Raw genomic sequence first — 26,039 nt, 5'->3', positions numbered from 1 at the left:
ATTCCAGCAGTCTGGCACAGTCCTTTTGTTCAAGTAATTTTCAATGGACACATATCAGTGATTAGATTATCTTCCCACCAAAAGATTAGATTTGGTCTGTAGGCTTTCCACAGACTGAGGACTCAAAGTTAGAAGTTTCCAGATCCCAGAATCCTGCTCCTGTTCTGGTTTTAGCCTACTCATGCCATTTCCCATCCCTGTAATCAAAGCTCTTTCAATGTTCAGAAGGAATGTAAGATTTACACTGATGATATACATAAAAGAGAGAAACCTGAAATTCTGATCCCTTTCCTCAGAATCTCACTTGCATGACATGTAAGCTACAAAGTGATCCAAGGAGTCTGAAGTAAGGGCAAAAACTTAAGGTTTAAGTTTTCTCCTCTCAAGAATTTAATCCTTTTCAGCACTCCCCTTTGCCATTTTTAACTTTGGTGCTAAACATACGAAAAAAAGACTCAAAGGTGCAGTATGGATATGATATTAAATACTGGGTAAAAACAGTGCCAAGATATAACCCAAGAGGAAGCATTCTTCCTCTTACCTCTGTCATAAAGTGGAGGGAACTCTTCGACATTTCTACCAGAGCTTGTCCTGCAACCACAAAAGCTGTGTTCAGAGGAAATGGGTTTGCAAAAAACCTACCTCAACAGCCCTAGGTAAAAGTTCCTATTGTTTGGCTTTTCTTTATTTCTCACAATGTGTTTAGAAAACAGCATCAAGAAACTGAATTCTGAAATCTGCACAGATTACAGAACTCAATGCTGGCAGTGGAAGTTCCTAGTCCATTCAGAGTTGTTGTAGTATGCTTATACTCTAAGGAGGAACTCAGTCCAACTCAGAAAGAGAGAAACAAAAACTCTAAGCCTAACAAGCAAATGATAACATACTCAAAACTGAAGTAGAAATCAGGATGCCTGAAAACCAGACATAAATACAGCACAGCAGAGAAAGCTAACATTTGACTCCAGTTGAAAGCTAACATTTGACTTAAGTAAGGTAAGTAGATGTTGTACCTCTGATTACACACTAATTTAGAATTGAAAACAGAGCTAACAAAAATCCCAAGGTATGTCTCCAGTACGTCTGTTAACAGAAGAGGTACTACAGTTGAAACCGAACTGTTTGCCCTACTTAGGAAGCACTGCTGGTGCAACCACTAGATGAGAAATTGAGTGATTTCCTCTTAAGTGATAACAGATATACCTTCCACCACAACCATCTTTTTTTTATCCTGCTGTGGAATGAACAAAGACCAAACCAAAAAAAAAAAAAAACAGAAAAGCCCACACGCACTCTTAAATCGGAGACAAAAAAAGACATTTTTTCAGCATTATTTTCACCTGTTTTTTATAGATTTTCTCTAAAACTCACTTCATCACTCTAGAATCTGACTGTGCATGGGAAAGAGTTTGCTTTTGAGAGCTGGAAACAAAGTTAGATTACTAAAAAAAAAAATTAAAAAAAAACCACAAAAGAATCTAAAATTTCTTTTTTTCTGAAACGAATGGGGAAGATCTGTACTGCCTTTTCAAATCTGGTATTTCTCTATCAGCCATCTCCATCTAGTGGGATCAGTGATATTTGTAATTGGAGAATTTTCCAAGTCACATCAGAAATCATTATCCTCTGTACAAAAGTACTTTGTCTTTCTTTCAATAGAGCCTTTATCTATAAAAATAGAAGTACTCATATCTTGGTAGTTTACTTGGGGTATTTTCACAGTTGAAACATTAGCTATGTTGCAAGCGATTGTGATACAAGGTATAGATATATCAACATTTCTAAAGTAACAGACCACTACCTGCAAATCCCAACGACAGTTCAATAAAATATTTATTTTCAATACAAATCCAAAACTCTACAAGTTATTGGAAGATGCACTGTATAACCCTTTATCTCATGAACAATTGACTTGACCAAACAATCATATCCCAAAATCAAGTGAAAACTTTGAATTGCTTAGGTTTAACCAGAAATAAAGGGAGGGGGAAAAAAAGTTATAATCAATTATATTAATCATTCAGTTTAAAAACCTGGTGTGGAAAAAGAGATTAATTTACCTTTAGTTTATCCGGTGAAGTGTATGGAGCTTCAGGGGCATAAATTCTGAAAATATCAGCAAGACAGCATGCTACCAACAAACGTACATCCTTATCGGGGTGTTTGAGGAAAAAATCTGAAGCCAGATGTAATGCAAGATTTAGGTAGAGCTCCTTTTCTTCTTCAGAGTCCTGGTCCATATCCATGAAAGTTTTCACAACCATCTAAATAAGACAGATACACGCTGGTACATAAAATGAAATACTCTGTGTAACAGGGTCCTTACTAAAAGTTCCTTTTCTAGTTTTGTGCAACTTCTATCAGAAGCATTATCAGCAATGCAGTGGTACTTACCTGAGTAACCAGTGTCTTATTTTTCAGGGTACAGGAAGGACCCAGTCAAGTCCTCTATCAACTGCCCCAACAACATACAGTCTCAGTAGAGCTACTGAAAGCCGAGCTGTAGACTTCCCAGATCTTTTTGAGAAACCACATAAGCAAGTTGGACAATTAAAAAAAATACAATAGTATTTACTGTTACAGTTATTCACTTAAAAATTCAGAAAACAGCAAAACTTTACTCAAAATATTTGTTTCTCCCTAAACTATTCAGAGTTATGATTTTTTTTCCTTCTCCTCTCTTTCAATTTCAAGTTTTCTATTACTGCTCTAAGGACAAGTCTATCCCTCTGTGCTGTCCAGAAGCAGAGTTCACACTTTCAGCAAAAGCATATATAAATCCAGGCAGCCCAGCAGCATGGATATTGTCCAACAGGACTAAAATGCCCACTCGTAGTATTAGGATCCGGTAGATGAAGTTATGGAAGAAGAGAAAAAAAGATTCTGGGCCACCAAATATTTAACATGCTAAATAAAAGCATGAAAAGCTATAATTACGAACTGCTAGTAAGTGAGAATTCTTGTATTTAAAAAACTGTCTGAAGGAGAAAAATTTATTGAAAAAACAAAGTAATTATGCTTCTCTCCAATTCCTTACTTGAATCACAGAGGCAGAGTTATTTTGAGGAGTTCAACTCTTCTTAAAATTAACTAAATGGTAATAAAGATTACATTACACAATCCTGAAATTAAAGTCAAAACTCCCATCTATTTCACCAGTGCAGGAAGAGATATTTTTCCAAGAAAAATTACCTCAATGAAGTTCTTAAAAAAAATGCACCCAAGCCCCCAGAATCCTAAAACACTTGAAAATATTTTACTTTGCTATAGTTTGTTGTTTGGTTGGGGGTTTTTCTTCCCCCCCAAAAATTTACTATAACTGGTCAGGGAGCAACAAATCCAACTTGAAAAAGAAAAGAACTTCTGCATAATTAGGATCACAGAAGCTGTCAAGTTTTCAAGCATATGAGAATCCTTTACTAAAAGGTACAGAAGATATGTAGCTTATGCAGACATATAACTTCCATTACAAGAAATCCCTGCCAGACACAAGATGAATCATTTGAAGTGCTGGTGCTCTTACACACTATTAATTTACAAATCAGAATTGTTTTCATTTCTATGAAAAGTAATTAGATATATGCAGTTAACAAAGTAATGAATAAATACTCAGGTGTCAAACTGTTCTTGCAACATGTAAGGGTTTTGTCTATTCTAGAAATGAACCTCCAGTCTTTCTTTCCAAACATGAACATCCATACTCATCAGCACAAAGATCAGTAATCTTATCTCCAGAGCAATCTGTTACAGTGTTTAAAGGGAAACACAGGAAAACAAGCTAGTCCTCCTAGCATAGCTTTCCAGCTTCCTGCAAAGCAAGAGGATTCCTGAGCCTGAACTCACATCCAGACCACCATGATTAATACTCTTGGAACTTTATCTTCCAGATGTGGCCCATATTTCTTAAACCCATTCAATTTTTACTACATCATTCTACAGTAAATAAGCTTTGGAATTTACTTATATAAAACTTAAGGAAAAGCTTTAGAAAAGTTTTAGACTGCTGGTCTAAAATTAATGTTTCATTAGATGATGACTTGGTTCTTCTGTATTAAAAAAAAACGTGGAAAAAATGCTTTTCTCACACTATTCATCATTTCTAAGTATTTATCACCTTCTGTCTGCCTCCAGTGCTAGTTCATGACTAACTATTTAGTTTCTATCTCCTTTCTAAACCTATTATAAACTGCAGAAGGTGCCAATAAGAAATACATAAAATTTCTGAGGTAAGTTATGCTAATATAGAAATTCACTGCGCATATTTTCCATTTCATTCCCTGATTTCCCAATAATTCGTATTTATATAAATATATTGTCATCAACAAACAGCAGCATTTCTGCTTGTGTAAATCAAAACAAAATCCACAGAAAAGTGCTTCTTCCCTAATACTTATGTAAATTTGGCAGTCAGAGAAATCAAGAAGCTAACAGTTCACTTATTTATCAACTACTGTTCTTTAGCACCTGCAACTGTGTTTATATTTAGGTCTATACACCTGTGGTGTAGCCTGTCTCATCCAATCCTTTATAAAAGAAACACTGTGCAGTTTCCTGCCTGCCTGTGCATTGATGAATTCACAGGCAGAATAAACAACTGAAAAGAAATACAGGACATCCTACAAAGTACACTTCTCCTGTGAGACAAATCAAGAAAGAAGAGACTAGACATTCAAGGTCAAAAATGAAATTAAACTATAGGGTAAAAGTATTAGGAAGAACTGTGTGCAGCATTTCCACAAGCTGAAAAAAATATCCAACTGCTAATAAAGAACATCTTCTGTTAGCAATCGCTCATATGTAAATTTATAAATGTTGTCTTTTATTCAACATCATAGGATGCAGTACACTGACTAAAGTCTATCAGCCCAAATCCCAAAGCATAGACAGTTTACTGAGAGGAGAGGAGAAGCAATCCTTGTGTTTTGGGATTTTATTGGGTTTTGTTCATTTATCAGTAGTTCCAACTGACTTAAAACAACTTCTTAAGAAAACAAACTCCAAATTAAGCTCTTCCATCTGTTAGAATACTTAAGGTTCCCTCTCCTACATCTGCTCCCTCCTGTTTCACAGGGCAAGCCCAAGTTGCAGGCCTGCCTTTTTGTGAGATTACATGGGTAGATAAAGAACTGTAGTAAAATGATTAGCCCCCAAATACGTCCAACCTTCCTGTAGAGTTAGGCCAAATAACGTGGTCCAGAAATTCAAGACAGAAATATATAGTATCATCAAAGACTACCTTCACCACAATACAGGCTGAAATAATGAGAGTAAAGAGCTTTATAATCAACCCAAAGGGTACAAAGGCATAAAAGGAAAGTATTCTGAGGCATCCAAACTATTTCCAAAATTATGACTCTCTTTTAGAGAAGAAAATACTGGAAAACCAATAAAAGTACTGACTTATTATAGGAGGTGAGATAAAGCTTAAGTGGTATTTGAAGTTAATATAGCTCATTTCTATTAGTGATTTTTTAATTCATTTAAACATCTTTGGACAAGCCAGTTCAGGAAAGTGGTAGGAAAAAAGGCACAACAGCCAACAAGTTCCTCCTTCCAAGCATAGAAAAATGAAAGCCCAAAGGAAAAAAACCAAAAACCTTTCAGATATAACATATAGTAGGATCATGGAACACCATTCACAAGAAACTTTAATCTGTAAACAATTACTTGCTTACTAACCTTTAGCCTTCTCACCATCTCTTCTTTAGATATTTTATCAGAGATTTCTTTGACTCCTGGAGGATATGTGATTTTTCCATCATTGGCTCTCGTCTTTGAATGAGCCATGATTTCACGGTTTTAAAACTGCGGAAAGAAATTAAGAAGACAATGTTGTTTAGCTAGTTCATGTTTACCTTATCCATCTCACTTTGACAAACAAAATCCAACTAGAAATATACTGACAAAGCACATACAAATGAAAAAAAAACCAAAATCAGACAAAAGATTTTCATTGGTTTCAGTAATTTATAGTGTGGCGAACAGCAATGGTTTTGATATCCAGGTAGATTGTCCTATGACACAATAAAATTTCAAGAAGAATACAACAGAAAAAAGCTAAAACTCCTCATTCCTGAATGTATTTGATCTTCACAAGAGATGCAACAAATAATCTTGTCATATAGTATGATCTGTTTCCACCACTTGGTAATAATAAATCCTAGCCAGATTGGATTTTTAAACTCTCTGAGAAGAGACATTTGAAGTGGACTTTGTGACCTATTTACTCGTTTGGAAAACACAATTTCCCCAAAAGCCTAAACAGCAGTGCTGTTGAAGTGTTACACATCACTAATTTTAATTTACCAATACTGCCAGACAAGCAGCTGACAGCGAATGAAAGCAGGGACAGGAAAAGAGCAGACAAAATAAGTCTTTATCTATTAAAGCCAAGTTTTCAAGCAAAAGACTGCAGATAAGCAAGGGTATCTTCTTCCTAAATTCCAGCTAAGAAAAGAACTCAGTCACTTGGTTTCTCAATCCCTTTCAACTGTTTCGAATGCAGATTGCCACCTAATCCATTCTAAGTTATGCAAAGTTCCACTGTTGTAGAGAAGGAAGATGAACAGAAAGCTTTACTTACATAAAAGCAATAATATAAAAAACGGTGAAAAAAAATAAGATGATGTGTTGGGACAAGTAGGATTAGAGAAAAAGATGGTACCAGGGTAGCTACAAATGAAGACTGTAACAAAGGAAACAAATTTCTTTGCCATTGCCTTGATATTTTTATTTATTTATCTTAAGGTATGAATCTCTTCTAACAGTCATCACTATCCTGAACTGCGAATTCCCAGTCAGGCATTTTCTTAGTATGGAACTCCTATACTAGGATCTCTGTACACTTCGAACTTCTCGGAACTAAAACATCCAAAATAAGCATCAGCCAGAATCCACAAGAAGAAATGGGCTAGCATCGTGTTCCGTGACAGCCATAATTAAAACTTACTGGCCCCCAAGCCAAGGTCATTCTACACTGAAGGAGAACTGGAACTTGAAATATATTCGTCCACCCAACCCCTCCAAAAAATGTCAACATATTTTGTATTCTTCAGTCCATAGTTCACGTCAACAACCGAAGTTACAGATTTTGCTTTATCTTCACTAATCTTTTACCAAACAAAAAATTAATATTGACTTTTAAATATTTTTTTGTAAAGAATACATCCAGCACAATACATTTTATTTTTTGAAATGGGGAAAACATGAGTAGAATGAACATAATCAGATTTCATTCAACAGGTATGATAGGCAATGTACTTCAACAAGACACACAAAAGCCAACTCAGTTTCTGTCATCACCTACCTATATACAACAATTGAAAAGTGCTGCATACTTGTAGTTGTAGTAAAAACTGATAATGAGAAAGCTGGGAAGTAACAAAACTCATTGAAGTAACTTTTTCTAATACTCCCAGGAAAATATGATGTCACCTTTATCCCCATCATATTTTTTAATACACTGCCATGACAGTAAGTCTAAAACTCCTCAAAAGCACAGATGAGGTGATGTTATATATCATAGCTAAATTAACTTTAACAGCTCATCACAGCAGAAGGGAGTCTTGCTCTCCTCAATCTGAGAATGTATAAAAGCATCAGATGCTTTGTGGGACCAATCAAGCTCGACAAGTCAAAAAACAAGCCTAATTGTTTTTGAAAAGCGTGTGACAAGCATCAAAGCTAACTCAAGGGAAGCAATAGTAACTAAGGGAATCGAGGAACAAAACTCCACCATCCAGTGGCAGATAGCTGTCAGATCAGATCAACTGCAGTGGAAACTTGATTAGAACATGGTGATGTAGTCTCATTTGGAGCACACTGTGAAATAATTCAAAGACTGAAACTCATACATTACAGTCCAGTTGAACTGTCCAGCTGATACGTCCAACTGCCATGCAGCCAAGCTTTTAAGTTTGAGTGGCATCCAAGGTCTGGGCTTGAAATTGAACATCTATATTGTGTTTATGTGGCAAGGTTTTGGTAGAGGGGGAGGCTGAAGGGATGGCCCTGTGGGAAGAGACCAGGGCTTGTCCCCATGGTCAAAAGAGCCATTTCCAGACAGCTCCAAAAGGGACTCAACCCTTGCCAAACCTGAGCCCACCAGTGACAGTGGGCTCTGTGATAACATATTTTAAGAACTTGTTAAAATTCTGCATGGCAGTTACGGGAAAGAAAAGCAACTAAATGTGAAAAAAACCCTTCAGACACTGAGGTTAGCGAAGGAGAAAAGTGATTTCCCTCCATTTATCTTGACCCATGAGCTTTTTCATCTTATTTCCTTCCCTGTTCCATTAAGCAAGGGGAGTGAGAGAGCAGCAGTGTTGGCACCTAGCAGCCAGCCAAGGTTATAGATAGAGTACAAAGCTTATTCCTCTCAGAAGTACAGAAAAAAACTAGATAGGTCTTAGTTTTCAAAAAAATTAATAAATCTAATCTTATAGAGCCAAAAATAATTTTAAAAGGCTCAATGAAATAGCCTATTACTTAGACCATAAGAGATAAAGAATAATAAATATTTAAAACTTTCTATGTGATACAAATTCTCAGATCACTACTAAAAGTTAATGGTAAGTTTTACTAATGAAAAAAAACAATCATTGAAAAGAAACAGTAAAAAACAAAACCTATCCTTCAAACAAGAGAAAATTCAATGATAAACTATCTCCTTGTATGACAGTTGTCACCTCAACCATTACATAAATAAAACAATTTGTTTGTTACATCCCACTGCTAGAAGTTCCTGTTCTTCTAGGCTGCCAGCATAACTTTGTCAAAATAATCTTTGTCCAAATAAGTGAACACTTAGTAGGATCTAGGATTTTTTTTTGGAGGAGGTTTGTTTTCAACCTGATTCTAGCCAAATGCAAGTCTCTGTGATTTCACAGAAAAATTACAGCAGCTGTTTCAGCGAACTTCTCTCACAGAAAAAGAAGACAGTGACAGCTAAGAACAAGAGCCTTAAGGCCAGCTGTACCTAGAACATGCTGAGCACGTAAATCCATAAGCCAGTGAGGTGATATCCAATGACTGAATTTCAAAAAACTTTTAAAATTTGTTTCTAAAAATGCACTGTCTTCCTTTGGAATATGCTAGAAGACGACAAGCATTTCGAAAAAAGAAAACTCTTTGACAGATTCTTTGAGCTTCAACAAGAGAGTCAGCTGACAGAGTCAACTGAAATTTTAGTTGTTCTCCACAATGTTTTCAGAAATCCAGTATTATTCCATATATAGAATGAAAAGATAAAGTGCACAAGTCTTACAAGATGTGTCTGAAGGAGCTGGGGGTGTTTAGCCTGGAGAAAAGCAGGTTCAGGAGGGACCTTATCACACTCTACAACTATCTGAAAGGAGGCTGTAGCAAGGTGGGGGTCAGTCTTTTCTCCCAGGTAACAAATAACAGGACAGAGGAAAGGGGAGGTTTAAATTGGATATCAGGAAAAAATTCATCACCAAAAGGGTGGTCAGGCATTGGAACAGGCTGCCCAGGGAAGTGGTAGAATCACCATCCCTGGAAGTGTTCCAAAGACATGTGAACAGATAAGTCTACTGGCCATTATATTATTAAAAGAGTCAATATTCAGATGGTTTCTATATGGTACACAACTTTATCTAACTCCACATACACTACTTGCTCAACAGTACATACGGATTGTGATTATGCAAATAAAACATGGATTAGTGTCTTGCATATTAAGTACCTATGCAATATACTTAATAGGTCTATAAATATCATTACAGGATGTTAAGTCAACGATCTAAAAAGAGGACTTAAACCACACTCCATTTAACTGTATTTTGTTTGGTTGACAGTTTACATTGCCTATGGTGATTTAATCAACTGAGCTAATCATTAAGCAAACTATGCCTTAACATTCATGGAGTTATGTGTCAGCAGTACCTTTCCAGAGATCCATACATGTGTTTAAATCCTAATCCTTCAAATAGTTTTGTAGAAATCTTATCCAAGTGATGAAGCAAGCTTTGGCAAATCAATCCTATATTCCTTGCAAGTCTGTCCCCTACCTTACTATCACCTCCTCTTTAAAATCCAGAATCCAAACATGAGGATTTAAAAGATCACCAGAAACAGTGACCAACTTAGAAAACTTCATCATCATTCTTATTTTTCAGAACTTTCAATGAATTATACATAATTCGTTATATAGCTACATCTTGAGACCAGAATTTTTAAATTACACACCCAAAATCTAAGAAAGTCTATATAAATTTGACCTATATTAATACATATACTTTTAAATCTATGTTTCCAAGACATGTTTCAATGAGTCACTGAGATTAATCCTTTCTTCATGTTCACAAAGCTATTAGAAGCCTAAGTGAATTTAATAAATGGCTGGTACGGAAAAAATTGCAATGTGTAGAGAATTAAATATATGTGTTTCCACAGTTCACATCATTCCAACAAGAAAGTCTAGCCCAAAAGGATTTCCAAATACTTATCAACATGTTCTCCATAATCAAGGAGTATCATCAGTGGCCTCTCACTGTCATAGGCCATTCTGTCAAAAACACAAAAACCGTTTAGGAGACGCAAGTACATTTTCCTAAATTGTCTCAGGGAATACTGTGAGGAAGTAAAATCTTTTCCATCTCATCAATCACAATACATATTTCACTCCAAAGCTCTATTCCTCTATCAGCATGTTGTTTGTCATTTCTTTTTATTATTTATATCTTTTTTTTTTTTAGTTTTGCGCCCTCAGTGGGTGACGTCCTGGTACAAATAAATATAAATCACAACAAATATTTGGAGACCGCTAACTTTGTTTCAACAACACAGTATGCATGAAGAAATTGGCCCACTACAGATGTAATTTCCTCAAAAGGTGCAACAAGATATTCTGAAGAGACTAGTCAGCAACTTACAGAGGTGGAAGAGGTAGGCATCTTTCTAGTTCATCAGGATTATTAATAAAAACCAAATAATTTAATGATTTAAGCAATTTACAGAATTTTTTTACATCCTGGCAAATTCCTGCTGGTGTACAGCTGATTGACTTAGCTGTTAAAGATTTGCATTATCCAAGTGATATCCACTGAACTAAATCTATTTCCATAATAAATCTACTGCTAAAGAGTTATAACTTGGCTATAAAAAGCTACTCCAAGCTGAAACCTGGCAGTTAATTTTCTGCTATTGAATAAAATAGAAAACTTTAGAATGGTGGGCCAAGTGCGCTCATGTAAATCCAGGTCATTTTTCATACCGATTCAGATATAATGTCTAGATTGAATACTTTTCATTCTCTTTTAGAACCCATAGTATCAAGAAAATGTTAGCTTCCTATTTCTGTAAGGTAGCACTTTACATAGTAAGGACTGATACAGGAAGAATTTCCAGAAACCACTAATTAAAGGTCTTCTGGAATAAACACCCACATTATAAGGTAAAAGTAACACTCTCAGTCCAACAAACTACATGAAAAGCACTGAGTTTCACTATAGAAATCCATTAATGGCAATCCTTTGACAGTCAATATGTAAGTAATAACATCTATTTAAATTAGGAAACACTTTTTCAATCTTACATTAGAAAATACAGCAAAGCACAAGTTTCTTTATTAACATAGTAAGTAAACACTTTGTGGAAAATCAAAAGATGTGCAGGTAGTAACTGTGCAAGAAGAGAGATCTTTGCAATGTACAGAGGACTTGAAGGATTCAGGAAAAGAACTAACACATAAGAACATTAAGACAAGACATGATACCAAAATCAGCATATGCCCACTAAAAGGCCTCAAGCAACTTAAGAGAATTGCAATCAGTTAGCAAATGATCCCAGGCAAGTCGCCATTTCTGCTAATAGTATTCTTTTTCAAACTTCATTAAAGTGAGCCTTCCAGAGATTTAGCAAGTAGAAAGTATTCAGTACCAACTTATCTCAGCACACAGCTCTCTCCAGTGGTGTTGCAGACACTTGCAGCTCCCATAAAAGAGAATTGACCCAACTTGTAAGTTTCAGCATTTTTTCAGATTTGATTAAAATTAAAAAATGACACCAATAAAACTGCCTCTTTTTTGTGCCATCTATGGAACAGCATTTTCACTGAAATCAACCCAGGTTAAAATAAAAATAAATTATAAGAAACTACATAACAGAATTCACCATTAAACCATTCAATCACCTAAGGAAAAATAAAATTGCCCTATTACTGTGGGATCTCAGCTTTCATATTTCTACCCAAGACTAAGTAAAAGGAACTGCAGGAATTACAATTAAAATGTCTTATTTCTGTCCATGGCTTCAGGAAAAGAAATTACAAGGAGATAAACACTGGAAGATGATAGCAAATAAATCTGACAGCGAAAGAAGAGTGTACGCTGACCAAATACGATGTTAATAAAATAGACAACTGCAATATATTTGTCAGTTAGCCAAGTACTAGGGGAAACATTCCTTAGGTGGTCATATTATGCAACCATACAAAATCTTAAAAAACACAAACTATGACCAGTCCTGAGAGTCTTCACACAGAAGCAATTTGGTGATGTATACAATTCCAACACAACAGTCACAGGCAATGTCCATGGTAAAGGAACATAATTGAGTGTTAAGCTCTTTGTCCCCTTGATTGGGGTGCAAGAAAAGTTTTCATACTACTAAGTAAATTCAAACAACCAGTTAGTAAAAACTGTAAGTAGTAATTACAGCCCTCAAAATAGGAGAGCTGTACCACAAAGATCAGGAAATAAAGACAGAATTGGAGCCAAATTGCAATGTCCATTGTAAATAAGCTAAAAAAAAATTGAACTTCAATGGCTCAAATCAAGAAAGAGAAAAAAAAAAAGTACTGCTGTAAAGTAATGACTGGAGAGAAAGAAGTAACCGAAGTATTCCATAAAGTCAGATGAATACCCACTTTCAAAGAAACAGAAGGTAAAACTTTGCTGTGACAACTGGTAACAGGTGTATTTAATCAGAAGTTACTGTATCTACATTAAGAATTTCACATTTTCAAATTAAAGTAACTGTACAGAGAATTCATGAACCACTGCGGAATACAGAGCTTTTTAAAGATATTTAAAAATTATGGTGCAGTACACTTCAATTTCAAAAAATTAAGGTATAGTACAAGAAAATAAAAGCAGCACTGTCACTAATAATGCAAAGTCAAAAAAATAATAATACTGCCAGTACAGCTGCACTGATTTGATATCAATAATATTTGAAGAGTTTAGGAAAAAATCTGCATGCTAAAGTCAGAATTTCAAAAACAGGGATAAACGTAACTTACAGGCTTATTTTACTACCCTGGCTCAATTTATGTTTGATCAGTCTGTGACAAAACAATTTGCACTTTCCTTGCACTGAAAATCACTTATTACGTAAGCGTTAAATTGGAAATCATAGATGGACGGATACAGAGATGGATCAGATTGTCATGAAAGAAAAGATTAGAGAAAGAGAAATGTTTGTGAATATAAAGACTGCGTATGAACATCCAAATAAGAAGATATGCTGCAAGTCAAAGAAAATCAACTGCAAGGGGAAAAAAAAAAGGGTCTAAAGATGGGTCCTATGCCTAGGTCCAGGTATAGTTTCATTGTGATTTTCCTAAGCAGTTTTGCTATTCAGCATTAATTCTAGAACAAGGTACTTCAAGGGACTCCTCTCCTCATTGGAGACATTCAAGAACTGTCTGGCCACAATCCTGTGCCATGTGCTCTAGGATGACCTTGCTGGAGCACAGAGGTTGGACCAGATGACCTATTGTGGTCCCTTCCAACCTGACCCATTCTGTTATTCTGTGGAACAAACAAATTAACAACCCCTCACAAAACCAGGACCTCAACATCTAACACATATTTCAAAGTACTGGCAAGAACTGGCTTGGAATACTATGTGCAGCCACCAGCACCCATCATGCAGACAATTTCAACTGGAAAAAGCACACATAAAGTCTATTACATCGGACAGTACATACACAGAGGCAACAAGAAGAAACTGTCAGTAGGGTAAGTGGAAGAGAGTCAGAAATCACTGTAAATACCAGAAATACTAGGAGATCCCATCCAAAGAAAATTAACCACCACAAGGCAAAAGTTCCAGGATAAACAACTCAGCCATTGAAGAAAAAATGAACATTAGAAGAAGAATTCTGGTTTCTAAATTAAAAATTAAGACAACTTTCTTGTCAATAAAAACAAAATATCCAAATGGAATACAACACAGCTTAATCAGTGTACAGAGGAGATTAGTATCTTGCTGTTGTATGGTATGTGAATAGCTATTTGAAAAAGCAGACCTCGAATTCCCATAAAATATTTCTTTTACCAGAATCACCAGAAACAATGAGAGAAAGTTCTTAGGCTTGTACTTTAAAACAAGAGAACTGACAACCAGACTAGGTATCAAAATTCCATAATATCACTAGTTTATGGCCATGATATTGAGGCAGCCCTATTTTGGCAGGGACACTACTTTAAGATTTAGTAGGGCAGGAATGATTTGCTTCCTTCCTCCAACCGCTTAAAAAGAATGGGGGGAAAGAGGCAGGAATTATTATTTTCCTTTACATTAACTATTTTCAAAACAGCAAAACAAAAAACACTCACAGAAACCTCAGATATCTTGCATTACACAATTTCAAATGATTAAAAGCTGTAGTACTTTCAGCTGTAGAAGGGGAGAAAAAACAGCATGGAAGCCATGGGGAAAATAATGGGAAAATAAACACCTTAACAGACAGACATTAGGTACAAATCAAGTTTAATCACTGTGTTGCCCCCTGGGAGGAAACAACACTTAGTATTTAGCATACCATTTGTTTGGCTAAAATGCCTTATTGAGTCCTACCAGGAAACTTTGATGGTTTTTTTTTTGGTTTGAGGGGGTCTTTTTGAGAATTAAAATTAAACAAACCTTCTTTCCCCCCCCCAAAAAACCTCCAACACTAAGAATACTAAAAAAAAAAATAAAATATAAAAAAATAAAGAACTAGAAGAAATAATTTTTTTTAAATACCAAAAAAAAATAAAACCAAACAAAACCAAAACTGAAACCAAACCAACCAACAAACAAAAAATCCACACAATAAGAACACTGGTATGCTACTACAGAAGCAAAACATTTTGTAAATTTTTCCGGATGGACAACCAAAATGAAGTTGCTATTGTAACAAGTCACAATTTATAGACCTAAGTGAGATACCTTTCCATTCCTAACTTTGCATATAATGTTAAAAAAATACAAAATTAAATGCCTCACATCCTATTGCAATTTATCTGATACAGAATTGTGAAAGATCAAAGAATGCTAGTGGGATGAGTTGAATTGTAAGACCTAAAAGAAAGTATGGGTATTGAACTACAAGGTCAGATGTTGAGCTAAAGTGCATTCACTTCTAATCAATATGAACTATAAACAAACATTTACATTATAACTGCATACAAAAATCTCAGTACCAAAACCACATTCAGCTAGGTGTTTTACAAAGAGATGTTGTCTACCCAGATGGTTTCCATCAGTTCAGCTTTTTGTCCCAGATAAAACATTTGCTTTTTTCTACTTTTTGCAAAACTGTGACAGAAAACCATAGACCGAAAAAGTTAATGGTGTCCCCAAAGACAGAGGAAGAACCCATAACTGTGATTACAAAACACAAATTAGATGAAGACATACTACAACCAAGTTAACTAAATGCATTATAAGACCACAGGACTAAAAGAAACTTAAAGAGTCTAACCACCTGCTACCACAGATGAATCTACCAGTGGGATCACTTAAAAAAAAAGTTGAAGCTGAAGACTCAAGTCTTAACTTACCTTTGACACCTACCTCAAAGCTCAACCAACATGTCTCTGCCTATAACCTATTCACTCCTATAACTTTTTGTAATACAGTTATTCATCTCTTACAACTATTCAGCCCTATAGGGTTGTATTTTCACACAGTGGTTGAGGTTGGAGCGGCTCTCTGGAGGTTACCTGGTCCAATCTCCCTGCTCAAGAGGGGTCTCCTAAAGCCAGTTTGCCGAGGAGTGCATCCAGATGGCTTTGCTTTTGAGCATCTCCAAGAACAGTGAATCTGTAAATTCCCAGAGCAACCTGTGCTGATGCTTGATTACCCTCACAGTGGAAACATGTTGCTGTGTGTTCAGAGGGAACCTTGTGTTCCAGCTTGTGCCCATTGCCCCTGGACCTGCCAGCAGGCACCACTGAGGAGTGTCTCTACCCTCTTGGTACCCCACTTTCAGAAATTTACATATATTGATACATTTTAGTCCTGCCTTCAGTAAAACAGGAGCATATCTACCCTATGTCAACCTTCTCGATAGTAGATTTTCAAACTCTGTGATTTGTTTTCTGTTTTGAAATTAATGTTTAGTAATTAGTTATCCTTCAGTTGCAGCTCATCACTCACATTAGGACACAAAGAGATGGAATGAAGCTGCATCGGGGGAAGTTCTGATTGGGCATTAGGGAAAGGTTCTTCACAGACAGGTGGTCAGTCACCAGAACAGGCTCCCCAAGGAAGTGGTCACAGCACCAAACCTGTCAGAGCTCAAGGAGTGCCTGGATAACACTCTTAGTTTCAGGCAGTCCTGTGTGGAGTAAGGAGTTGGACTTAATGATCCCTTATGACTTCCTCCCACCTTGAGAGTTTCTATGATTCTATGACACATTCACTGCACAATGACAGCCACACATGCAGTGTGCAGTCAGTGTGCATGTTATTCTTGCGCTCAGGCTCAGATCTGTGCTGATATGCAGTAAGGACACATACCTTATTTTAGTAGGCTGGATTACTTCCTTACTTCCCTGTAACCCACTCCTCAAGAAGGACCTCTCCTCCTACCCAAGAGAGCATTAACAAAAAACTAAATCAAAAACAACAACCAAAAACCCTATACACTCCCCACTGGATTGTGTTCTGTAAATAGAATCCATTAGGGCACAAGTAACACCTACAGAAAAGACAACTTTACTCATTTTTTAAGGATGGGTTTTGCAACTGAAAGGAGCAAGCTTTAAATTATTAATAAATAGATGTAGCTGCTTGCACCATGACTGTAAGCATACAATCACGATACAACAGTTCAGTTTCCACCATTACTTAAGGTATCAGAACTGTTCATGTGTACATTATAGGTTGCTCCCTCCTCATTCCCCTGAAGTTAGAAGGTGAACATAAACAAACCAGACTAACAAACACATCTGGTAAATCCTGCTGACAGATGAATCCATCTCTAATCCACTTGTCTACTTACAACCAGATGTTGCTGTTTCTTTAGCAGAAAAAGCTGGATTTGTTCACACCTCAGCCAGATTCTCAGCTGAAGAGAAGTCTGTCTTAATTAAGTTTTTAAGATAAAAAGCTCAGCTTACCATGGAAACAGCCAAGGTATGGACACAGTTACTTCTACTAACTCCACTGCAGGGACCAACAAGCTGTATCAAATGGACTAGGAAGTTTAGGGGTTATGCAAAAGGCACTCATCCAAGATGCAAAGTTAATGGGCAAGGGAAGAGAAAGAAAAAAGGGGGGGAAATAGGAACAAAAAGTGCAAAAAAACTCCGAACAAACAACAAAAAACCCCACCTCTATACACCACAGTTCATGTAACCTATCAGCCTTGAGATTCCTAATATGTACAATGTAACTAGGTATATGAAGAGAGAGTGTGAAGAGGATGGAGCCAGACTCTTCTCGGTGGTGCCAAGTAATAGGACAAGAGGCAACAGACAGAAAACGAAACTCAAAGTTCCACCTGAAGACAAGGAAGAACTTCTTTTCTTTGAGGGTGACTGAGCACTGGAACAGGCTGCCCAGAGAGGTTGTACAGTCTCCTTCCCTGGAGACAGTCAAAAGCCATCAGGACATAGTCCCCAGCAACATGTTCTAGGGGATACTCTTTGAGCCAGGGACTTGGACTAGATGACCTCCAGTGGTCCCTTCCAACCTTACCCACTCTATGGTTCTGTAAAGTCTAAGAAGTGTTGAACAAGGTGAGAGAGGAAGTAGGATGAACTTGGACAATGAAGGATTGGAAGCAGAAACCTAAGAGGTATGAGGACAAACTAGACAGAAAAGTGACTAGAGAGAGACCAGAGCAGAAAGATCAGCTGCAGGTGGCAGGAGGGGAATGCACACCAGCAGAATTCAGTGCTTTCTAGGGCCTGCAGTACAACATGCAATATGTTACACTGCCCTTCTACCAATAACAAGAATGTTTGCAAGAATCCACTGAAAAGCTCTCATACCTCATCCCACTTGATGCTGGGTACAAGAGAAAAACTTACTGCTGCTAACAGCAATCCATCAATTAGTGGTAGGTACTAAAGGCTAAAGGTTACAACATAATGACTCACGGGAGCACATCCATACAGTGGATGTTTACTAAGTTTGCTTAAAAAGTAACAGTGAAAGTATGGAAATAGTTGCAAAACCAATTTTTAAGATTTAGGAAACAGAATTAAAGTTTATTATACAATATTAAAGAGAATGCACACAAAGGAGCTGATATATCTGATCTGTCACTACTTTTTTCCCTAACAGAGGACTTCTTTCTCATTCAAAGCAAAGCTATTCAACTTTTCTCCTTAAAATTTTATGTGTGTTCCTTATACTCTCTTTAAGCCACTCTCTGAAGAGATTTAATTTCTTAGTGGGTTTTCTCACAGCTGTATTATGTTTGTGTGCCATAACCTGCTTTCGAAACACTTTCACAAATTTTTTTATAAGAATTAGTTTTCTTCTCATTTTATAGACAAGTAACTCAAGTTACAAACTGAAATTTAAGAACTATCCACCAACACCACTTTATCTAGAGCTGCGTTTGAAACTAAAGCTTCTGTTGAGCCAAGCAGAAGTAGACTGGGTCTAGAGCCTGTCTCCCAGGAAATCAATACACTACTAATATGCTCTTGTGAAAAGTTTGGTTTAAATAGATTTGTCTGGGATCACAAGAAACTGACAGAAAGAATGAATGCCAGTATCCCAAAGTGACATTCAATCATTCAAATCACTAGATATGCTTTCCCTTCCCACAGTCCCCTGTCAATTCATTTTACATTTCCCAGCTTTTGGAAAATATGCCCGCCAACTTTGATATGCAGTTCTAATTCCTAAATACAGCGAGTTGAAAAAAAAAAAAAACAAACGAAAGACTACCATAACATACACTTACACGGATAGAAATTAATTTGTACTATTTCCTATTTTTAAAAGAGAAATTGCAATTTTAATATTGTTTTAAGGCATTTTTGTATGCAATACAGAGATTAAGGCAGCATTTAAGAAATAAAAAGTTACTCTAAATATGCTTATATATATATATACACACATATATAAAACACAGTATGGACAACCTAATGGAGAGCTTACTAGAGGCAACATCTGTCACTTGGGCAAAACTTTCAAAATGTTTCGATTTCTCAAAGTACAGATATATCGGCCGTTAAAAAAGACCACAGAATATTTTTTTCCAAAAACTCTGCATGTAGGAAAATATTTGTTCTTAATTCCTTCAGTTATAGAAATGCTTCCAAGAACTAAGAACTGTATAAATTAATTCAGGCTAATAGAAGAGGAAATGCATCTCCTACTCACTGTCTCTCTGAAAAATTCCCTTACAAATCTTCTGAAGATTTTATCATTGGCTTATCTATTCTTTCTCATGGCAACGACATCTCAGCCTTGGCCATATTGATCACCATAACTGGTCTACTCTGGTCTCAAATCGGGAGGCCTGGAGACACACCATCTATAACGCTGCTGATGCCTTTGAGAACGCACACAGGATCACCCTTGAGGAGAAAAGGCAACGCAGAAAGAATCGTGTCTTGCAGAATTTACCACCTAAGGAGTCTTTCTGCTGTGCCTTTTGCAATCGGACGTGCCTGTCTTGTATTGGCCTTTTTAGCCACCAGCACACTCGCAACAAACGTGGGTAGAGACCTTCACAAATCTTCGTTCGTGAAGCCAGACCATGATGATCTGTTCTTTCTTCTGTTTCTAAAAGCTAGGAAAGCAAAACTTTATAGCCTTATTCTGATTACTTCATTCCCAGAGAAAGAAAACCAAAAATAAACTTTATTTTATACCATGAATTAAGTAAATTAAGACAATTTGTCTCCCTTAGACCTTTGAAAAGCACTGGGTGGCACTTGGAGTGTCCATAGACATTGTCCCTCACAAAAGCTTTCACAAACTGATGGCACAAAAACCTGCAGATGCTTCTATATACTTTGTTCCTATGTAGAGGAACTACATATGATGCTTCATACTGAATTTTCAAATAACAAAATTAACAAAATTATTTAGACAGTATCACATCTAATGGCAAGCTGCCCAGCACCTCAGTATATTTTCCATAAGAAAAGTCTTTCAAATTATAAGAAGATAGATGCAGGGGAAAAAATCCCTAAATGTAATTAAAAGTTTCCATGAAGTATCTTCCACTCATTTCTCATAACTGACAACAACTCAATTCTTTTTGTTAAGAATAGAAACCTAACATGTTGTGCCAAACAATAACTTCCTAGAAATCTGACTGTCTTCACCGAAACTGTACATCTAAATAACAAAGCAGTACTAAGAGAAATGAACAGTCAAACTCAAGGTGGCCCAAAGATTGCATACAGAAAATTTTGATGTAAATTTTTTTCAGGACTTCCTCACAAGCAGTATGTTTGTACTGAGTGTGATTAACTGAGTGTGTGTGTTATATTTCTTTCTTTCTTTCTTTTAATAGTCTTTTATTTGCTCCCTTCCTTTGTAAGACTTTAGGAATTCAGATTTTTGATGTTGAATTGACCTACGATGCAGATACACTGGGGATGTCTCAGAGAGAACCAATGGTTGCTTTGACAGAAGTCATGGTCAACCAATATAGGTATATTTACACAGAGGTGGAAAGCCTCACTCAACAGTCACTTTTTAAGTGATTATGTTTTAGCTGAATCTAGTACTCTTTAAAAGAGCAACAGACTTCTGCCCCCAGCACAGAAAGGACATTGACCTGTTGGACAGAGGAGGGCCACAAAGATGATCTGAGGAATGGAGCACCTCTCCTATGAGGAAAGGTTGAGAGAATTGGGATTGTTCAGCCTGGAAAAGAGAGGCTTTGGGGTGACCTAATTGCAGCCTTCCAGTATCTGAAGGGAGCCTACAAGAAAGATAGAGAGGGACTTTTTACATGACCATGTAGTGATAAAACAGGGGGGAATGGCTTCAAAGTGTGAGAGAGGAGATTTAGATTAGATATTAGGAAAAAGTTCTTTACTGTGAGAGTGGTGAGGCACTGGAGCAGTTGCCCAGAGAGCTTGCCCCATCTATGAAGTGTTTAAGGCCAGGTTGGATGGAGCTCTGAACACCTGGTCAATGAAAGGTGTCCATGCCCACAGCAGGGGGGTTGGAACTAGACTATCTTTAAGGTCCCTCTGAACCCAAACCATCCTATAATAATATGAAAATGTAGTTTAGGTGACTACAAAATAGAAGCAACTAAGACAATAACATTTCTGACTGCTAACTTCATATCTTTTTTTATGCATCAAAAAGCATGCAAGTGAAACATCTCATTTCAGCAGCAGAAACATCCACTAGGATTTCCAATAAAGTCAGAGGAAAGTATACACAGTAAGCATTGTATGGAATCGATCTTTAAAGAACAGGGACTAAATCTGAATACCCCAGATGGGGTCGTCCTGATCCCTGGTTACAGTACTACCACATAAATGGTGACAGACACAAGATGATTAGTACAAACATGCCCATCTGTTGCAAATGAGGTATGGCAGGGTTTTTTTATTACTATTTCTTGAAGCATACTAATACCAAAGTTGTTGTGAGGTGAAAAAACAGAGCTGAAGATCAGGCAGTATAAAACAAGCAGAATGTTTTTCCAGTGCTTAGGATAGGATGTGAAAGAGTAAATTCCACAGATGGGGACAAAGTAATAGAGGTCTTAATCCTCAGAAAGTACTTCAGGTACTTCCCCACACTTTAGAAAAGGTTGAAAAGCAGTATATGCTGAGACAGACAATAATAACCTTTAAAAAGAGTGGAGGCATTAACACTGATTCTTGGAAATGAAGCTAAAATATTAGTTGTATTACACGGAATTCCCTCAAATTTTATGTGTTACAGTAAATATTCACATTAATAGCATTTTTATTGTGGAATCCAAAATGTTCTAAAGAGGTTTTGAAATAAACCACTAACTTGCTAAAATAACAAAGTTAATTATCATTCACACACTGCACTTTTGATATGTCTTACTTAAGTGTCAGAACTAAACAGACAAAAAAACCCTCAACTTTTCTATGAGACTACATTCAACTGAAGAGGCTACCAATAGAAAAGCAATAGGTATACCATTTTTATACATGCACAGTCTTGACTTTTAGACGTTCAAACTCTGAGGGCACGGAAAGATTATTTTTTTTAAAGCATATATTTTGCAATTCTTTAAAAGCCTTGATTCCTTCCAGGATCTGTCAATGCTACTCAAACAGTTCAGAGGGTCTACAAATCTGGAAAATTAACACAACACTTCACCACCAAACACACTCTTTTAAAAGTTTACTCAGTTTTCCCTTACCACCTAGTTTCAAAGTGAAAGCTGCCAATATTCCCTTGGTCTATCCAAAGATAATTTCAGGTTCCATTATTGACATTTTGTGCTAAGAGTAAAAACACCATTACTTTAGAAATCTGTTAAAAGGAGAATGGTACTGACAAGTGGTAAGATAATGTATCACGTATCAGACCCACTTTTTGATTCTATAAAGGAACTTGTCTGAAGGCAGCAGGAAAGATTATGTCAAGAAAGAGGAAGGTATGTATTTGGGATAAATAACATTAAGAGAAAAGAATATTAAAATGAAACTGGTAGGGAAAAATTATTAGTTGCAGTATTTTCCTTCATCTCTTTTGCATGCTTTTACTGTTCAGCTTTACATTTTCTTATTTGTTGCATCCACGAAAATTCTCCTTGTGCAACAAGTAGCCTTTATCACCTCTTCCAAACTCAGGCTTAAAGAAAAAAAACATTTATTCCAAACACCTTTAAATGAAAATTCTTTACTAAACTAAAAGACTCCTACACATAACTATGCACCCTCTTACTCTTCTGTATGAATATAAACTGGGTGACTCAAGAAAGGACAGAGAGGAAAAAGGTATAACCTGAAAGACTGGTAGAGAGCAACATTTCCCAAAAGAAAATGCACCTCGATCTACTGGAGGTAATAGAGCCTCCTGTTCTACGGACAAAAATGGATAAAGCCCAAGGTCATGCCCATATTTCATTACTGTGCTTTTCCAAATGCTAGCAATGACTGCTGGGTTTTATATGTTTAATTACAGCTTAATAACGACTTAGCTGACTTGCTCAATTTCAGTCCATAAGTAAGCTTGCTAGATACAGTCTAAATTCAATATTTACATGGCACAAGAGAAAAAATAGTTGCAGACAAGTGCTATACATATATGATTTTCCACTTTAATTTATTTAGTTGTTTCATCAAAAACTGAACTGTAGTATATCCACCTTGTATACTAACTAGTTAAGAGAATGCAAGAGATATATAGATATATAGGAACTATATTAAAAAAAAAACAAAATCAAAACACCACACCACACATAGCCACTCCATAGCCCCCACCTTATAGTAATCAAGCACAACCTTGCTTTGAGCACAGACACAAGATGTCATTCAAGTGCTGAAGTACTATACTACTTTCTCTAGTAGTGCATGCTTTCGAACGCTGTGATGAACATGATACACACACCTCTGTTAAACTACCTCACTGATGGTCTGTCACTCTCAGTCTTCTTTTAGGATAGTCTGAGCATGGCATATGTTCAGAATTTTCATATCTTTTTGACTTATTACTTTATACAATATAACATTTTGCGTATCTATATTACATACAAGACATACCAGGTAAAATTTCTATAACCTGAAAACTGAACAATTTCACTACTTTGGAAGAGGAAAATCAGAAAAAAATGCATGTCATCTTATCCCCTTCCAAAAACGTGATTTGACACCCGTTTTCAACTATAAAGGCACTCAAATTTTCAACACTCCTTCTATTCCATCCCCAGCAAAGAGAAATCAATTACAGCCAAAGCACCTACCCAGCAAGCACAAAACAAAGACCAACACAAGAATGCTTCAGCAGTTGTGTTAAACGCCTAACTAAATAATCACAGCTCTCAGAAAGCAAGCATAAAAGTCAGAATAAGGCTGGCAAGACAAAATCCAGCTCTATAGGAGCTCGTCTGCTGCAGTTTAATTTTCCAGGACTGTTCACCGTCATTAATTGTTGATCTGTTTTGAAGAACAGATAGTGATTTATTTGCAGCGGGATGAAGTTACGGACCTAGATTCCTGACCGGAGGGTCTCAACGTAAACAATACGTAACCTATAAATTAACCATTCTCCATCTGGCAATTCAGATGTAAAATTCATAGTTTTCCATCTACCAGGCGGCGGCAACCGCCCCCCGCCCCCCCTCCCCGTCCTCCCTTCCCGAGCGCTTTCTATCGGAGCCTGATGCAAAGTGGGAGGGAAAAAGAAAGAGCAGGGAAAAAAAAAAAAAAAAAAAAAAAAAAGGCAAAGCCAGCACGAAAGAGTCGGGCTCGCACACAAGTAGGGACCCACCAAGCCACGGTCCCCGGCAGCTCTTCCCGCTGAGGAGCGCTGCGAAGTGCGGCGCGGAGAGACCGAGCCGGGCGGGAGGGGAGGGGACGGGGGTGTCCCCCAGCCCAGCCCGGGCAGCAGCCGCGCGGGGCGGCGGGAGCCCTGGTGCTGCCCCGCGGAGCGGGGACCAGGCCGGCTGCCCGGGACAGGGAGGGAGAGAGGGGACACCCGAGGCAGGGAGGGAAGGGACACGCGGGAAGCCGCGATCACTCACTCCCCGCCACGGGCGAGCAGCCTCCCCGCCCCCCCCCCGCCACCCCGCGCCGCGAGGAGCCACCAGCGCTGGGCGCGACACCGCCCGCCGGGCCACCGGGGCCAGGGGGTGACCCCTGGCCCCCGGGGAACCCCAGCCAAGGTCACCCCCTCGCCCGAGGGGCCGGGGGGGGCGCGGCAAATTTAATTTGTGACGCCGGGTACAGGAACGGGGGGAGGGGAGCAGCTCCGCGGAGGGGCGAGGGGGATGGGAAGGGGGAGCTCCGCCGCGGGCCGAGGGCAGCTCTGCCCTCCCGCTCTCCCTGGAGCGCCGGCCGCGGAGCTCGGTCTGAGCGGGCGCCTCCCCAACCCCCGGGAACGGAAAATGGAGCGGGGACGGGGTGGGGGTACCCGCGGCCGAGGTGCCGCGCTCCTTACCCCGCCGCCGCCGCAGCCGCCTCTCCTCGCTGGTCGCAGGCGGGTCCGCTCCGCGCTGCCGCCGCTCCGGGCTCGGAGAGGCGCTGCCGCTGCCGCCGCCGCCGCAGCCAATCGCCGCCAGCCCCCTCCCCTTCCGCAGCTCGCCCCGGTCCCCCTGCCGGCTTCAAAATGGCGCCAACTAGGCTCCGGCTGCTCCAATGGAACCGCCGAGCGGCGCGAGAGCGGCCACCGCGGGGCAGCAGCGCCCCCTGCCGGCCGACGCGCGCACGGCGGGCGGCACCCACAGCCCGCCCGCGAGAGGGGCCGAGGGGCGGCCCGCGGGCAGCTGCTGGTGGTGGGCGCCCGGAGAGCTGGGGGGGCGAGCGCTTCCCCAAAACAACACGAATTATTAAAGGGTTGCGCTAAAACAATAAGGAATGAAGCCGCTGGGCTGCAGAGAAAGAGCAGAAAAAGTAGCAGAAGTCGCTCATCGAGCCCTTCGGTTTTGCTTCAGTGAGTGCAAGAATTTGAGGGGCGCCCTTACAGGAAACTGCAAACAGAAAAGCAATGTGGTTTCTTCTCGTCACTACAGATAAAAATGCTGCGTTTGTCACAAAATCGTAGAACAGCTGAGCTGGAAGAGACCGATCAGGACCATCAAGTCCAACTCGTGGCCCTGTGCAGGACACCCCAAGAGTCACACACTATGTGCCTGAGAGTCTTGTCCAAACGCTTCTTGAACTCAG

The 26,039-nt window shown here is 38.4% G+C and overlaps 1 protein-coding gene across 5 annotated transcripts in view; it reads right to left on the bottom strand.

Annotated features, from left to right (window-relative positions):
- PDS5B (PDS5 cohesin associated factor B) overlaps nt 1-25,430 on the bottom strand; it is a 101,976-nt gene extending 76,546 nt beyond the window's left edge. For 2 of the 5 annotated variants that reach the window (XM_064645496.1, XM_064645498.1), the window contains exons 1-3: nt 25,315-25,430; nt 5,680-5,805; nt 2,061-2,264 (exon numbers count right to left, since the gene is read on the bottom strand). In XM_064645496.1, the coding sequence (XP_064501566.1) occupies nt 2,061-2,264; nt 5,680-5,787 (312 nt within the window). In that variant the 5' untranslated portion in view covers nt 5,788-5,805; nt 25,315-25,430. Of the gene's footprint in view, nt 1-541; nt 592-2,060; nt 2,265-5,679; nt 5,806-25,314 lie in introns of those variants that run through there. The other 3 variants (XM_064645494.1, XM_064645495.1, XM_064645499.1) reach the window with 2 other exon arrangements.
- Between the last annotated feature and the right edge of the window lie 609 nt (nt 25,431-26,039).

Source organism: Pseudopipra pipra, chromosome 2 (genome assembly GCF_036250125.1).
Source record: "Pseudopipra pipra isolate bDixPip1 chromosome 2, bDixPip1.hap1, whole genome shotgun sequence".
NCBI classification, from domain to species: Eukaryota; Metazoa; Chordata; class Aves; order Passeriformes; family Pipridae; genus Pseudopipra; species Pseudopipra pipra.
Note: the sequence above shows the minus strand (reverse complement) of the source record. Positions and strands in the feature narration are given on the sequence as shown.